We start from the raw sequence: 17,522 nt of genomic DNA, 5'->3' as shown, positions 1-17,522 counted from the left end.
GACTGAGGTGGGTGATTGCTTAAGCCTGGGAGGTAGAGGATGCAGTGAGCCATGATCATGCCACTGGACTCTAGGTAACAGAGCCAGAACTTGTCTCAAAAAAAAGAAAAGAAAAAAAGAATGATGATGACACATGGAGCCACTATATAAATGTTTGCTCTTTTTATTAGTGGTTACAATGTCTGAAGTCAAGTATAGGTTTAAATCCTTGCTTTACCACATACTGGCTATATGACCCTGGGCAAGTATTTAATTATCGAAAAGATAACAGTTGTACCAACTTTCTGTGGTTTTCAGAAGATTAAATGAGACAAAGCCCATAAATTGCCTAGCATACTGCCTGGTCTTAGGCAGCAAACGGTGGTGATGATGATTAGATGACAGCAGGTCAGTTCTGAACGGGAGGCCCTCACCCAGCTCTTACAGTGGGTGGCACAGCTTGGGCTGCTGCTGCTTGCCAAGCCCCAGGCCTTTCAGGCACAGCCTCCCCGGGGGCCCACAGTCACCAGCTGAATCTACACTGTTTCCAGGACTTTTGATTTAGGATGGCTCAGCTGGGCCTGAAGAGCTCTTGAGCATAACTTGTTGTACGGTTTGAGTGTTTAGAAAGATGAGCGTCTATTGTATGCCTGGTCAGTGCTATGAGTCTTGAACCCCACCCATCTCCAACTTCCCTTGGCAGCTTCATCCAATTCTGTGACAACATATGAAACCTGCCAGACCTATGAACGCCCCATCGCCTTCACCTCCAGGTCAAAGAAGTTATGGATTCAGTTTAAGTCCAACGAAGGGAACAGTGCCAGAGGGTTCCAGGTCCCATACGTGACGTATGATGGTAAGCACAGCCTGCAGCACATGGAAAGAGCCTCTCTGCTTTGAACAGAGCCAACTTTGGAGCCAGCTGGCAGACTGCTGACAAGCACACTCGCTCAGAAAGGCAGGCAGGATGAGGGGAAAAGACATTGCTGACTCACAGGTGCCAAATTTTAACAGGCATTTGGGGACACTGACAACAGGAGGCAACGATGTTTTAGAAAATATATTAAAAGTGAGCATAGCTTGGTGAGTAAGAGCATGGGCCCTGGAGTCAGACTGTGATCAGCCTGGCTATGATCTCTTCTGTGACTTTGTGTATGCTACCATCTCTAAGCCTTTTGTTCTTCATGTGTGAATGAGGATAATCATTAGACTTATTCGAGAGTTCAATGAGAGTTCCTAAAGGACTTGAGACAGTGCCTGGCATATAGTAATTGTTCAGTAAATATTAATTTCTTATGATTGTGGTTTTTATTAGGTAGAATCCTGAGGCGGAAAGGACCTGAGTTCTGGTCCTGGCTTTGCCACGGTCTCACTATGTGATCTTGGCAAATCAGATGACTTCTGGCTTCATTTTCTTCATGTTAGATGAAGGAGTGGCCCATCTGAACCCTAGGTCCCTACCTAGCTCTGAGACTTGGTTGGCAAACATTTACTAGGAGCGGAAAATGAACTGGACCTTTGTCCTGAAGGACCACACAGTCCTGTGGGAGAGGAGTCATCTGTTCCTTCATGAACTTATTTGTTCACCTATCCAATAAATATTTAATGAGCATCTACTGTCAGGCATTGGGCTAAGTGCTGGAGTTAACACAGTTAGTGAGAGAAACACAAAAAATATATATATATATATATTGTCATAGATGCTATAACAGCACTAAGCCCTATGTGAGCCCAGCAGAAGCAGCAGCAGTTAATTTGACATGAGCTTTTAGAAGGAATAGGGCAAAGTCTTGAGAGATGTGGGTCTTGAAAGAACATACACATTTTGAGCATAAATGGGGAATAAGAACATTCAGAAAGAGGAACGGACATAAGTCAAAGGATGACATATCTGGTGTATTGTGGACATGAATGGTCTTATTTGGCCAGTGGGTAGGGCGTGTGAGGCTTGGCATTGAGACAGGAGACTGGAAGGGAATGGGGTTAGGCTGTGAAGAGTCTTCAGGGCCAAGCTCTGGAGGACAGACTTAATCTTAGAGGAAGCCACCAAAGATTTTTAGGCAGACAAGTGCCAAAAGCGTTTGGGAAGACAATATTCTATGGCTTTCCCGAAAAGTAACGAAAGCAAGGATCATGATCTTTGTCCTACAGTTGCCTGAAATAATGTCAAACACCCAAGACGAGGAGTTTTAGTATCTGACTCCTGGGGTTGACTCAAATGCCTCCCACGAGGCTCTGCTGAGAGAGACAGAGAACATCACCTACCCGAAACCAACCAACTGGCAACCTCTCTTATCTGGAATCAGAAAGAAGGCAAAAAGACATTGAGACTCCAAAATAAATGTGGCTGTTCTCAATGCTGCCTTTGTGACACATGAAAACATCTTTTTTTTTTTTTTTTAATTAAAAAAGAGTTATAGCTCCAACTGGGGAAAATTACACATAATGCACGGTAGGCCAATAAGAGTGTGTCTCGCATGTGTCACAGTAGAGAATAGTTGGAAACCACTGTTTTCCCCACAGAGAAGCTCCCGAGGCCTTCACTCAGAGTCCATTGTTTTTTTTAAACATTTATTTCCAGAAAGTTTGATATCTGTTTTTCAAACCCAGAAGAATAGAAATCACATTTAGAAGGTGCACTTGAGGCTGCTACAGACTGGCCCGCTTAGTGCTAGAGAATGGTGAGAACTGTGATTGGGGCTGACACGCATTACTGACTGCCAGGTACATGCTGAAATACCTTTTATATGCTGCTTTCCTCACAATCGTTCCATAAAGTAGACATGATTATTTCCTGATTTTATAGATGAGGCCACTCAGGCTTGGAGATTTAAGGAACTGGCTGAGGTCCCAGCATGGCAAGGTTGCAAGGGAGGGTTTAAACCAGGTCTTTGGGACTCCAGAGCCTGGATTCTTACCTGTAATTTGCTGCATTTCTAATGAGTTGGAGCAAGTAAGGAAACACAGTGTTCTTAAAAGCAGAATAATTATTTTTTTTAAATGTTAGCAGTCTGGAAGCATTCGGTAGAGTGGCAAACAGCTGTCTAGTTTTCCAGTACAGCAGAATCAGCATGGTAACTGACATTCTTTTTTTTTTTTTTGAAATGGAGTTTTGCTCTTGTCACCCAGGCTGGAATGCAATGGCGCGATCTCGGCTCACCGCAACCTCCGCCTCCTGGGTTCAGGCAATTCTCCTGCCTCAGCCTCCAGAGTAGCTGGGATTACAGGCATGCGCCACCATGCCCAGATAATTTTTTGTAGTTTTAGTAGAGACGGAGTTTCACCATGTTGACCAGGATGGTCTCGATCTCTTGACCTCGTGATCCACCCGCCTCGGCCTCCCAAAGTGCTGGGATTACAGGCTTGAGCCACTGCGCCCGGCGATAGCTGACATTCTTAATGGTAAATTCCCATCATCAAAAAGAGGAGAGACACTGCTGCGAGGAATTCAAGATTAAAAGAAAATGTATTCTCATGTTTTGTATTCGCTCAAATAAGACACCACACTAACAGAGGACCAATGCTATGGCAAACATAGCAAATTAGTAATAGTGACTATTATACCATTACTTTCCATTTGCCACCCCTTAACTGAGAGAAACTTTTCAAGAGCTCCTCTCACACAATTTCAGTGATGTTCTTATAATGTGTTTGGCTTTGTCGAACACGATACGCATACAAAGAGGCATTTTTTCTGTGTCTGGAATTTGGAAAAGATTGTGCTTTACACATGCTTGATTTGAATGATGACTATAGGAAATAAGCTAGACTTCAAAGGAGGGAAGATTCGCATTTGGAGAAGTACAGCTTGCACTGCATTTAATGTGTCTATCAGGACAAAAGATATTAATGACAGAGCACACACAGCTTTCTTCCTCCCCAACCAGCCAAATTCTCCACCTTCCAGCTCCATTCAAATAAAGGAGAGAATAGTTTTTCTCGGTGGATAAGAAGCTGGATTGTTTTACATAATACAAGGACAGAGAAAAAAGGGGGAGGCAGGAGGTGGAGATGGAAAAGAAAGCCTGATGAGCTCACCAGGAAGTAAGTGTCCACAAAGAAGAGAAGAAGACCAAGGACTAAGCCCTGGGATCCTCCTTTGGTAAAAGGTCAGAGAGAAGAGGAAAAAAAGCCAAGAAGCCTCAGAGAAGTAACAGGTAAGGCAGGAAGAAAACCAGAGAGCATGGTATCCTGGAAGCTCCGTGAAGCACTGGATCAAGGAGGAGGAGTAACCAGCCAGGCCAAAAGCTACTGATGCATCAAGGAGGATGAAGACCAAGAACTGACCATTGGGATTTAGCAACAGGAAGGTCATGGCTGGTCTCACCAAGCAGTTTTGGGGGAGTGATGGGGGCCAAAGCTGATTCAACAGGGTTTAAGAGAGAAATAAAGGAAAAGAATCAGAGATAGTGGGTGCCGACAATTTTTTTAAACAGATTTTTGAGCGGATAAGTGAGATGGAAGCTAGAGGGAGAAATGAAGTCAAGGGAGGGATTTTTAAAGTCAGAGACATACAGCATTTTTGCATGCTGGTGGGAGAGACCAATAGAGAGAAAAATGTATCATGAAGGAAAGAAACAGCAGAATTACTAGAACAATGCTGTTGATTTGGGGAGAGAAGACGGGCCTGGCATACTAAGTGGAGGGATGAGCCTTGACTGGATGCACAGAGGCTCATCTGAGGGAAGAGGGAACGGGGAAGATGGGTGCAGATGCTGGTAGGTGAAGAGAGGTGGTGGGAGTCTATGGAAATTCTCTTCTGACTGCCTTCTCAAGTAGCAGAATGGTAAGTGACAGCAGCCACAGAAGGGACATTTCTCAGAGCCTTATTAAAAAGTGAAAGAGCAAGTTTGGAAGTAACTAAAGCGTAAGAATGCAAAACATGTTCTTTATTCCAACAGAGGACTACCAGGAACTCATCGAAGACATAGTTCGAGATGGCAGGCTCTACGCATCTGAGAACCATCAGGAAATACTTAAGGTGAGTGCATGACTCAGGTGGACATGGCAGTTATCCATAGAGCTTCCCAGGTACTATTGGAGAAGCTTCTCTTCCTGCTCTGGGTTGCCGCCTTTCAGACATGGAGCCTGTGCTGGGCCAAGGTCAGTTTTGTACCTTCACCATACTTAATTTTTTAAAAAATCAGGTTGCTGTCTTCAGTGTTGTCAAATGAAGTTGTATTTTTTAATTTGGAAATTTGTGGAGGAACAGGGAGAAATTTGCTTGTAAATCCAAACCAGCAGCAAATAGTGTTTTTGTAATAATTCCAAATAGTTGAGGATCCTTGGCTCCTTATGTATACTTCGAGCCTAAAATTCACCAAAGTGTAAGTACTTATAAGTAATTAGCAATAAATACTTGTGATATCACTAATCCTGTAAATATTCCCAAATCCTGGTGTTGCACTCATCTGGCTGGGAAAAAGAAAACAGGTTTTTTACATATTAAATTTTTATTTATAAAAGTAATTCATACTTCTTGGAAACTAATTAGGAAAAATAAAAATAAAAATTAGGAAAAATAAAAACTGGAAAGAAGGTAAAAATCAGAGAAAACAATTTTTGCAAGTGTTTTTTTAGCTAAGCAAGCTACTGCCTAATACTGGGTCATCACAGTTCCATGGGCAAAACATCAGCATATTTAAATATTTTGGCCCAGTAACAAAAATTCTGTTCTTTTTAGGATAAGAAACTTATCAAGGCTCTGTTTGATGTCCTGGCCCATCCCCAGAATTATTTCAAGTACACAGCCCAGGAGTCCCGAGAGATGTTTCCAAGATCTTTCATCCGATTGCTACGTTCCAAAGTGTCCAGGTTTTTGAGGCCTTACAAATGACTCTGCCCAGGTGCCAGTCAGTACAAATGTTCTTCTGTAGGGTTGGTGGGACAGAGCTGTCTGCCTTCTGCATGTCAGCACAGTCGGATATTGCTGCCTCCAGTATCAGTGACTCATTAGAGTTCAATTTGTATAGATAATACAGATGTTTTGGTAAATTGAACTTGGCTTTTTCCCCCCAGCATCATTGATATAGATTGAGAATGGCTTTGAGTGGCATCAGCTTCTCACTGCTGTGGACGGATGTCCTGGATACATCAAGGGCTGACTGAGCTGGACTTTAGTCAGCCTAGGTGAGACTCACCTGTCCTTCTGGGGTCTCACTCCTCCTCAAGGAGTCTGTAGTGGAAAGGAGGCCGCAGAAGAGGAGGCTGCTTATTCTGAAACTTCAGCTTCCTCTAGCCTGGCCCTCTCTAAGAGAGCCCTCTGCACTCGTGTGCAGGCTCTGACCAGGCAGAACAGGCAAGAGGGGAGGGAAGGAGACCCCTGCAGGCTCCCTCCTCTTACCTTGAGACCTGGGAGGACTCAGTTTCTCCACAGCCTTCTCCAGCCTGTGTGATACAAGTTTGATCTCAGGAGCTTGACTTCTAAGCAGTGATCATTAAAAAAATACTTAAAGCAAAAAGAATTAGAAATAAAAAGATAAAACCAAGCACTTCTGGAGACATAATAATGTACATTTATTGCCAGCTCTCCTCATTGCCAGCTTCCACCCTGCAGCAAAAGCACAGTGCCAACTTCTGCACCTTCAGCTGTGCCCTTGGACACTCTGCTGGCCACTGCCTGCGGGATTGGGGAGTTCAGGTGAAATGTGATTTCCTCAGCGGATGAGAATCATTGATTGTCATGAAAAGGAGATTTCACCAAACCCAAGTCAGTATTGCCAAGGGTTCTACTCCCCAAGTGGGCTTCCCATCACAAGGGATCTGAGGTCCAAGTGGGTGTGGTGAGACCCAGCCTATCACGTATGCCTTTCTTCCTCACTCTCAAATGTGAGAGATGGACTCTGCTCCATGGACCTGAGCAGCCCTTTGAAGGGTGGTCTCATTCTCTAACAGTAACAGCACTGCTGAAATACCCTCTAAATGCCACACCATCATTTCACTTTGGGTCAGCCCCGTGGGGCTTCACGATCATTTCTTGAACTTGAATTTTCAGTGTTACTGAATCTTTAAACATTTAAATCCCCAAGCAAAAATCTCATTACAGTGAATAAAAAAGAATCCAATCAAACAAGCCACCATTTCCCTAATGGATGGACCACCTACAACTGTAGTGTTTTGTTATTTCAATAACAACTCTATGCAGTCAATTCTCTATACCAAAGTATTAAAAAATGTCTAACAAGCATTTTGAAAGAAAACAAAGACGACTTCATTACAGTTGAACTTGCTTTTCATCTCAGTGTTGCTTTTTTAACCTGTTAATAACATTGATTCTTAAAAAGCCCTAATCAAACTTTTTTTTTTATTTGGATGGGCCCTAAATATTCATTTTCAGATTTCTCTTCAAAAGTTTGAATATCATCATTTAAAAAACATAGCATTAAAACAAGCACTTGGGCCTTGTTATACTGGAGCTTGGCCTACATTTCTGAGACTGACCATAAGATGAAAATTCGAATGTCATATAACCCGAGTTAGTGACCGCACTGATGTGGAGGTGAGCTGAGCTGTACCATTCTGTCCAAGCATGTTAGTAACTTTGTGCTCATGACCGTGTGATCCTGTCTTGCTGATTTCACAAGAAGGCTAGGGATGGGAATACTCTGGGGGTTGAAGGAGGCTTCATAAACCCAGTCACTGTGGAGCATCCTCCATGGGGCAGCCCCATGCCCCAGAGCTGTGTTCCTAGTACATGCACAAGCCACTGGAGCCCTGGAGCTTCCTCTCTATACCATCAACTACCCTAAGACATGCTGTGATCCTGTCAGGGGGCTGGCTGTCTGGAGATACTATTTCTACCTGCTGCATCAATATTTATCAAACTTCTGCCAGGAACTCTTCTAGGCCCCGGGTATGCACAGTGATAAGGCAGACAAGGTCCCTTCCCTCCTGGAGCTTATGTGTTAGAGGGAAGAGACAGACAAAGAACAGATAAATCAACATGAAAAGTAGCCTCTAGTGGTAAGAGCTGTGCTGAAAATTAAAATAGGTTACTATAACAGATGACTGTGTGGCTACTTTAGGATTGGGGATTATAGACGGCCTCTATGTGGAAATTAGATTTCAACTGAAAACTAAATGGTAAGAAGAAAACAGTCTTGGGAAAATTAGGGGGAAGAGCTTTCCAGATAGAGGAAAACCAAATGCCAAGACTATCAGGCAGGAGCAAGCATTTGTGTATATTGTAGTCTAGTGAGAAGGCAGGTTGTACCAGATGAGACCAGAGAACCAGACACAGCAAGATCACATCAGGCTTTGGAATCTAGAATGAGGGGTTTGAGTTAGTTCTAAATATGTTGCAAAACTTCTGAATGGATTTAAGCAGAAGAGTGAGATAATCTGTTTTATGTTTTAAAAGGGTAGCTCTGGCTGTTGTGTGAATAGGAAGCAAGCATGAAGGCAGAGCCATTTACAGACTACTGCCACAGACCAAGCAGCCATCCAAGTGGCAGATGAAGGCATTGTCTGGATTAGGGTGTAGTAGTGGAGATGAGACAAGCAGAAGGATTCTGGACATGTTTTCGGGGAAAGTCAGCAGAATTTGCTGATGGGGATTGTATGGAAGGGCTAAGGGAAAGAAGGCAGTCAAAGATGACTGCTAGTTGCCAGAGAAACTGGTAGATGGAGAAGACTAGAAGAGGAGGAACAGGTTTGGGATATGCAGCAGTTTTAAAATATGTTTGCAAATTCTTGAGGCTCCTTCCATGGACAGGTGGGGTCTATGTCCCCTCCCCTTGAATCTGGTCTTTGTGACTGCTTGACCAGTATCAGCATGGCAGAAGTAATGCTTTAAAAGTTTCCAGGCCCAGGGCTTAAGACACTAGCAGCTTCCACTTCCTCTCCTTAGGATACTCACACTTGAAACTCAGTCACCATGTCGTGAGGAAGCAAGCCACAGCAGCCTGCGAGAGGCTGTGTGGAGAGGAACCACAGTTCTTCCATCCCCCGGCCAGGCTGAGCTCCCAGGTGACAGCCAGCAAAACTTGCCGGCTATATGAGTAAGCCATCTTGGATTCTCCAGCTGCCCCAGCTGATGCTTCATGGAGCGGTCCTCATTGAACCATAGGAAAATTACAGATTTGTGAGCAAAATTAATGATTACTGTTTTAAATGACAGGTTTTGAGGTGACTTCTTATGCAGTAATATAACAGTGAAAAGGGGAGAGGGTTAAGAGTTCCATTTTGGCCATTCCAGGCTCTAGGTGCCTATGAGATGTCCTCCTAGAGGATTCAAATAGGCAAGTGTTTATACAAAGCCTCCGGAGAAGTCAGGACTGGAATCTAAGTTTTAATGTCACAGAGTAAAGGCATGAGACCTTACCCAGGTTAAGGTCACCCGGGAAACATGTAAATAAAAGAAGACCAGGGATCTCTTAATTCTGGAATTTCCTGCGTGGGCACAGGAACCAGGACTTAGAGGAGCTGCATATTAAGTAAACAGGAAGCGGTCAGAGCTGAGCTTCCATCTTCCCTCCAAGTGGGCTAGTTCTATGGGTGAACTCGGAGTGGGTGTGATCTGTAGAGTCCTTCTTTCCAGCTGTAGAAATTGTTCTTTAGCCATTTACGGAAGTAGTACATCTATGGATTTAACAAAATCTCTCTTGAATTTCCAATGCTAATAAAAAAGTGTTTGCATTTCACACTAACAGACAATTATCTTCACTTTGGAAAATTGCTTCCTCTGAATCATTCCCTGAGCTATTAAGTGTGTCGTCTGTAGGCACTCACTGGATTTAGGTTTGCAGGTGATATTAAAATGTCATGTGGCAACTTGGGAAAGGCAGTGGCTGCACACAGCACAGTGTAAGGACTTGCTTATCCTCCCATAAATCTTTGCAGGAAGATGCACCAGGGCTGTTGCCTGCAGCAGACCACCACATCTGGTGGGCCTATGTGCTGGAAAACCCAGGGTCATTCCAGGCCCAGCTGTAATCTTCACAGCCCTGAAGAGCTGCCTCTTACTGTCAGCATCTGTTTCTTTTCACACAGCGGGATAGGTCTTGAGAGCCTTACCTAAGTCTACACTACTTCTAGCCAGCATTTGGGAGGCAAATGGATTAGCTCAGGCTGAAGTAAAGCAGTTCCTCATCAAGTTGAGGTACGCTTGTTACATATCGCTCTCTAGCAGGCAAGCCATCAGGTGCCTACAATTTAAGGTCCTAGGAGTGGCCCAGTAGGGGCCCATCCACAGAAACGTAAGAGACTTTGGTAAGGCTTCATTTCTGTGACCATCTTCCACTCCAGGGCCTTGTGAGCCCAGCTCAGGGGTGTCCTAATATTTGTAGCAACCTGCTTCCTTCTCCCTTCAGGCAGTCTCGATCAGCCTCCAGAAGACCATCGTCAGGGGCTTGTTAACCCAGCAAGGCTGCTCCTGTGATCCACATCAGTGTTACAGCCACAGATATATCAGTACTCAGCAGGGAACACTTTCCAGAGAACACAATAGCATCATAATAGATTCAGAAAATGAAACCACTTTAATATAGGCAGTTTGCCTTAGTTGAATAAAGGGATACAAATTAAACCTACCCGCTGCAAACAATGACAGTAACTCAGTAGTGCTTGGTTTTCAGAGTATCTCATAAAGGGGATGCAACTACAGAACTTAGTTACTAATGATTTCTTATTATGTATTTGCTCATTCATTCATTTATGCAATATATACTTAAGGAGGGCTATTAAGTGCTAGACATTGTAGGAGCTCGGGATACTGCAGGGAACAAAAGAAGGTCTCTGCCCTTGTGGAATTTAGGTTCCGGTCTCGGGGGACAGATGATAAACAAGTGAACAAATACTGTAAATTCAAGTAGTGATGAGTGTTATAAATAAGGAAGGGCAAAAGGCCTGAGAATGAAGAGGTGATGGGAGGGAGCTGCTGTCTTAGACAGGATGAGCTCATCATCAGAGTCATGAATACAGGCCCCTCCTACAGCACTGGCTCCTCCAACCAAGCCTGGCAGCACTGGCCCTGTCAAGCTCCTTTATCCGCCCAGCAAGATCATGGCATTTCATGTCAAGCCAAGCTGACCAGTGCTCCAAGTTGTGAACAAGCCATTTGGCAGTTCCTCAGACAGGTGCCATCTAGTGGTTGCAACAGGGAGTTGACCTGTGTTTCTGTGTCCCATCCCACTGCCTGAGACTTTACATGCCCATAATTCATGACAAGATCTTACCTAAGGGGCCCTGGGGACTAGGGCTGTGGTTTCACAACTGATTGATTGCATGTTGTTTGACACAGCCCTCGAAGTTTATCTGTTTAGATCTCTTTCTTTTCTCTGCTTGGCAGAGAAAAACTAGTGACCAAGTCCAAAGTCATTGATCTAGGTCATTTCAAACTATCAACAAAACGGTCTGAATCTCATATACACACACAGCATATTCATTCATTCATTGTTATAGTCTAGGCACCAGGGTAGGCTGGATATATAGTTCTGACTCAGAAGGGAAAAGGAGTTGAAGGAATGATGATGAAAAAAATCTACCCGTCAGTTATAATCTCACATGTTTTACCACTTGGTAGTTCCAGGAGCTCCCTACCACACTCCCCTGACTTGAATTGTTCTCTGATGCTATGTGCTGTCCTGGGGCTGAAGGATAATTTTGGGCCATAGTTTGAAGTTTTCTGTCTTTTTTCTACAAAATACAAAAAGTAGAAATACAAGCCTAACTCAAATTTGGGCTTTGGTGCTGGTTTTGCCTTATTACATGTGTGGTAGTTGAAAAAAATTAATAGCTGCTGAGCAGGAACTGGAACCAATGCCCCAGAGAAGACAGAACCCAGTAATGTCTGACACAGCATGCACAGCAGAAGAGCATGGGGGTACGGAGTGTGAGCTTGTGGTGAACCTTGGCCAAGCCTGCTATGTGCAGCCCTCTGCGGACTTGTGGGTATCGTGTGTGACCACAAATTGGTCATGAGCACACACTGTCAATGCAGCTGTGTGTGTGATGCCTGATCATGCTATAAAACTGTGGACAGTACAGCACATTGGAACCCCAATGTTACTTCCAGGGGACTTAGCTTGAAGAAGGCAGTTTTTAGCAGCCGCATCAGGTACCTAAACTGGAGTTTTGAGTAATGCAGGTGCCAAGTATAGAAGGCTTGATAGAGCCAGGGTGGTGGCTCACGTCAGTAATGCCAGCACTTTGGGAGGCCGAGGTGGGTGGCTCATTTGAGGTCGGGAATTCAAGACCAGCCTGGCCAATGTGGTGAAACCCTGTCTCTACTAGAAATACAAAAATTAGCTGGGTGGTAGTGGCGCACATCTGTAATCCAAGCTACTCAGGAGGCTGAGGCAGGAGAATCACTTGAGCCTGGGAAGCAGAGGTTCCATTGAGCCGAGATTGTGCCACTGCATTCTAACCTGGGCAACAAAGTGAGATGCTGTCTCAAAAAAAAAATAAATAAAATAAAAAAAGGGTTGATAAACAATCACTAAGTCTACCCATGAGAAGTGGGATGACTCAAGCAGCATCATTCACCCAGTATCCCCCCCATCCCCACCAATATTCCTAATATACTTCTCTGAAAATGCATTCTCCACATTTTTCACGCTGACAGGTACCTTCCCTAAGATTTATGATTCATAATGCTCATATTCTCCAAGACTCCCATTATGTCCTTTACAGTATCTGGATGGGTATCCCATTTCTGCCACTTATTAGCTATGTGACCTTGTAGAAGTTATTTAACTTCTCTATGCCTCAGTTTCTTCATATGGTAAATAAAGATAATGATAGTACCCACCAGATAGAGCTGTTTTAAGAATTAAATGAGTTAATACATGGAAAACTCTTAAAACATTGCCTGGCACATAGTAAGGTCCCAATAAATCTTAACTGTCATTCTCTTCCTCATCATTACCTTTCACTTCTTGATGCTTTAGAAGTCAAACCCAAGATATGTTCTTTAACGGGGTTCACTCTCTGCTGGTTTTCCCCCATTTCACTGAAATGGAAAGTTCTTTAGTCACAGGTTTTCTAGTAGTGTCCTAGCAACAGAAGAGGTAAAGCTTGAAGTAGGAATGAAAGGCTATGATGCCTGATTTGGGTTCTCACACAACGCCTTCCAAACACACCTGTCCCCCTGAGCTTGGAAGGTGAAATGAATTCTTTCAATCTCCTGAGCTTCTCTTAGGTCAAGGACAGCACAGACACAAATATGCAAACACAGGGTGGCCTCTCAATCCTTCATCTTTTTCTGAGTTCCACTCCTCAGCCCCTGGTGTGTGAGGATCACAGTACATCTCCTTGCTGAGCCTAGAATCATGTTTTCCAGAACTGCCTATTTCTATTTGATGTTTCCAGCATGGCAACATCCACCTTCTAAGTCTAAGAAGGCAGTGCTCAGGTCTCTAGGCAAGCAAGGTCAATGAAGACACTCACTGTAGCAGGGTGTGAATAATTTGCACAAAACCTGTGGTCAGTGGAACAAGCCCTTTTTTGAGACATGAGGACACAGGCCTGGCCAAGGTGGGTCTGACCAGTGTGCAGCATGTGCCAGGGAGAGCATAGAACTCAAAGTGCAATGGAGTGTGGACAGATTGAGAATAGTGAATTTCATCTTTTTATACATCATGAATGGGAGAGGAAAAAAGCCAGTAATTATGCAGTGGAGAAATCAGGCAATACCTTGACCAGAGGATCAAAATTAGCATGTCCAATAAAGGACAGATGGATATCATATGCCTGCAGATGTGATATCCTGAGAAGAACATACCATCACCTATACTGTACTCAGGCCAAAAATGCATCACCTCAATCTCAGTACAAGAAAAATGCAGACAAACACAAAATGAATAATGCTCTATTTTAAAAAGGGGAGGGAAGTTAAAAAACAAATAACTTGCACATCAATGAAATTTTAAAACTTGTGCGCTTCAAAGGACACAATAAAGTGAAAAGGCAGCCCATGGAATGGTAGAAAATGTTTTCAATCATGTAACTGACAAGAGACCAATGGCTATAATATATAAAGGGTTCTCACAAGTCAATATAAGACAAATCACTCAATTAAAAATGGACAAAGAATTTTAATAAACATGTTTTCAAAGAAGACAAATGGCCAGTAGGCACCTGAAAATATGCTCAATATCATTAGTCATCAGGGAAACATAAATCAGAACCACAATCAGATACCATCTCGACCTCACTAGGATGGCTATAATAAAAAAGACAGATGGTAACAAGTATTGATGAGGATGTGAAGAAATTGGAACCCTCACACTGCTGGTGAAGATGCAGAATGGTGCAGCTGCTTTGGAGAGCAGTCTGTTAATTCCTCAAAGGTCACATGGGCTACCATGTGATTACAGTTACATGAATTGTCCAGAATAGGCAAATTCATAGAGACAGAAAGTGGATTACAAGTTAACTGTCTAGGGCTGGAGAATTCTGCAGGCAATTGGGAGTGATTAATGGGCACCAAGTTTCTCTTGGGATGATGAAATGCTCTAGAAGTCATTGTGGTGATGGTTGTACAGCTCTCTGAATATATTTAAAACTATTGAATTGTACACATTAAGTACAATGGTATGAAATGGGTAAATTGTATAGTATGTGAATTACATCACATACAAAAACCAGTAAAAAGGGTTAACTGGTTTTTGTGTTAACCAGTTAACCCTTTTTAATGACACTGATATTTTTGAATTTTGACATTTTGAATGTCAAAAATGTCAGTGTCATGAAGGACAAGGAAAGCTGTGGAAATGTTCCAGATTAAAGGAGGCTAAAGAGACATGACAACCAAATACAATACCTGCTCCTAGCCTGGATCCTGTAATGGAGGAATGTGTTACAAATGGTCAGTTGACAAAATTAGAACATGAATAGTAGCTTAGATAAAAGTACTGTATCAATGCAAATTTATCAAACCTCTATCTGTATTGTGGTTACGTAACAGAAAAATCCCTATTTTTAGGAAATATACGATGAAGTATTAGTGGTAACGGGTCATAATGTATATGTAAGCTATCCTAAAATGGTCCAGAAAAAAGTGTGTCTGTGTGTGTTGCAGGGAAGCAAATAAAATTTAACACTTTTATGAGTCAAAGGAAGCCATCAAGAAAGTGAAAAGGCAACTCATAAAATGCGAGAAAATTTGTGCAAATCATATCTGATAAAAGATTTGTAGCTAGAATATATAAAGAACTCTCACAATTCAACAATAAGAAGACAAATAACTCAGTTAAAAATGGGCAAGAGGTTTGAATAGACATGTTTCCAAAGAAGACAAACAAATGGCCAATAAGCACCCCAAAAACAAATGGAGTAAAATGTTATTAAAGGGCAATCTGTGAAGAGGATATATAGGTGTTTTTTTTTTTTTTGAGACGGAGTTTCACTCTTGTTACCCAGGCTGGAGTGCAATGGCACGATCTCGGCTCACCGCAACCTCCGCCTCCTGGGTTCAGGCAATTCTCCTGCTTCAGCCTCCCGAGTAGCTGGGATTACAGGCATGCGCCACCATGCCCAGCTAATTTTTTGTATTTTTAGTAGAGGCGGGGTTTCACCATGTTGACCAGGATGGTCTCGATCTCTTGACCTCGTGATCCACCCGCCTCCGTCTCCCAAAGTGCTGGGATTACAGGCTTGAGCCACTGCGCCCGGCCTACAGGTGTTCTTTCTATTTTTTTTATTTTTCACAACTTTTTGTAAGTTTCAATTTTTTTCCAAATTAAAGTTTTTAAATAATCATGAATGACTTTTCTCTTTGGGCAGTGTAGAGAAGTGCGAAAACTGGTCATTTTAAACACTATGTGCGTGAGCGTGTACACATGTTTGCATACCTGGGAGTCTACACATATTCCACAGGGCACTTCACTGCTCTGCTACCATTGGCCCCCAGGCCCTGTGGTTTGCCCAGCATGCACACCATCACATCCAAGCAACATGCTTAGTTACCTAGGGGGAAGGAGGTAGAGCCCTCGGTGCTCCTGAGATAGACAGAGGTTACTTATCAGTGTGAGCCACTCTGCAAGCATTGTCCCCTCTGGCTGAGGCTGACATAAAGAGATATGGAGCAGGTGGGTTAGGCCTATGCTTTGCTGTATTCTGAGAGACTTGCCATCTTCAGAGTTCTTGTTTTCATATGAAGAATTTCCCACTGGGTTTAGAAGGGCCACTCTTTTTCTGGGTTCTCTATCTACGTTGGAAAGGGGAACGAAAGAGAAACAGGCCATACTTATTGAGAGCCCACTTTGTGCCAGGCTTTATATGTTATTTCAGTCAGATGAGACAGAACCCTGCAAGATGGCTAAACAGGCTCAGAGAGTTTCAGTAATTTGGCCAAGGTCCCACAGCAAGCAAGGGGTGAAACCAGATTCAAAGCCAAGCCTAGACTCCCCACTTCCCAACTTCCACCAGACACACTTCTTTCAGATACTGAGTTTCTTTTTTCTTTCCATTGTTTCTCCTGTTTTGCTGTCTAATTTGAGGGCAAAGCCTGTTCTCATTCCAGGATATGAAACCAAATCATTGCTGACTGGAATGGATCCAAAAGACCCAGACAACTTTGGAAAACACCAGCAGGGCTGCCATCAGCCCTGTTTCTTGAGGCCGTGGTGATGCTCGCAGTCACTCTGAAGGAAGAGGACAGAAATATATCTTATCTTTGCTTTAACCTGCCAAAGCAGACACAGTCTTGAGGGCTGGGTGCCAAGTCAGGGGTACCATGTAGCCAGAGATCCTGGCACACATCTGGATAGCTTTTTGAAGAATCTTCCTGCCAAAGGGAGTTGGGGTAATGGTGAGGACATCTGAGGAGGATCCTACAGCTATAAGGATGGGGTGGTACCTGAAGAGGGTCTTAGGAGTGGCCATTCTAACTTCAGGGTATGGCCAAGGGCAATATGCATGGGTAGGAAGGGAATGGGGAGGAAAATTTCTTGGCAGTCTCCCCTTTATCCTCTGCTCTCCTCCTCTACTTTTCAGGCCTCCCAGCCTCCGTACTCATCCTGTTTCTCATTCTTAATGTCCTCTCTGTTAGCTGAAGACCCAAAAGAGGGTTGCTGGGAGAATAGGTTGTAAGCCTAGAGCTGCAAATAGACATCAGACAGGAAGGATCTGCCTACAGGGGCTTCAGCTCAGAGGAAAGCAGAGCTGAAACACAGTGATAATGCCATTTGAGCCTTTGGATCCAGCCATGCCTGAAACCTCTGTACTTTTTAATTAAGGGGACGAAAAATTTGCATTTTCACATAAGGAATTTTCAGCTGGGCTTCTGTCACTTATAAGAAGAATAACATGAATAACATTCTAACTGAAACAGCACTGGATTTTCTAGTATGAAATTGTATGAAATTTCACACTTTCTCTAACAGCCAAAGGAGGATGCAGAGAACTTTAGGATAGAGCCATTGGACGTGGAAAATCCAGAATCTGGAGACACTGGAGAGGAAGAGAGCTGGCCAGCCCCTGTCTCAGGAGGCCTCCACTCTAAGGATAAGGTAAGATTCTCAGGTCTGGCTTTGTGTCTGAAACTCTGTAGGGAAGCCTGGAGAAAGGAGAGTACTGCTCCTATCTGAGCATCTTGCAACCTA

General features: G+C 43.4%; 1 protein-coding gene across 12 annotated transcripts in view; it reads left to right on the top strand.

Annotated features, from left to right (window-relative positions):
• Window positions 1–17,522, top strand: part of SCUBE2 (signal peptide, CUB domain and EGF like domain containing 2) — an 84,914-nt gene that overhangs the window by 65,064 nt on the left and 2,328 nt on the right. For 7 of the 12 annotated variants that reach the window (XM_074401070.1, XM_074401071.1, XM_074401068.1 and 4 more), the window contains 3 exons: window positions 683–835; window positions 4,881–4,960; window positions 17,304–17,429. In XM_074401070.1, coding sequence (XP_074257171.1) covers window positions 683–835; window positions 4,881–4,960; window positions 17,304–17,429 — 359 coding nt within the window. Of the gene's footprint in view, window positions 1–682; window positions 836–4,880; window positions 4,961–5,662; window positions 17,430–17,522 lie in introns of those variants that run through there. The other 5 variants (XM_074401069.1, XM_039470807.2, XM_039470806.2 and 2 more) reach the window with 2 other exon arrangements.

This window comes from Saimiri boliviensis, chromosome 6 (assembly GCF_048565385.1).
Source record: "Saimiri boliviensis isolate mSaiBol1 chromosome 6, mSaiBol1.pri, whole genome shotgun sequence".
Classification (NCBI taxonomy): Eukaryota; Metazoa; Chordata; class Mammalia; order Primates; family Cebidae; genus Saimiri; species Saimiri boliviensis.
This window is presented reverse-complemented; position numbering and strand designations above follow the sequence as displayed.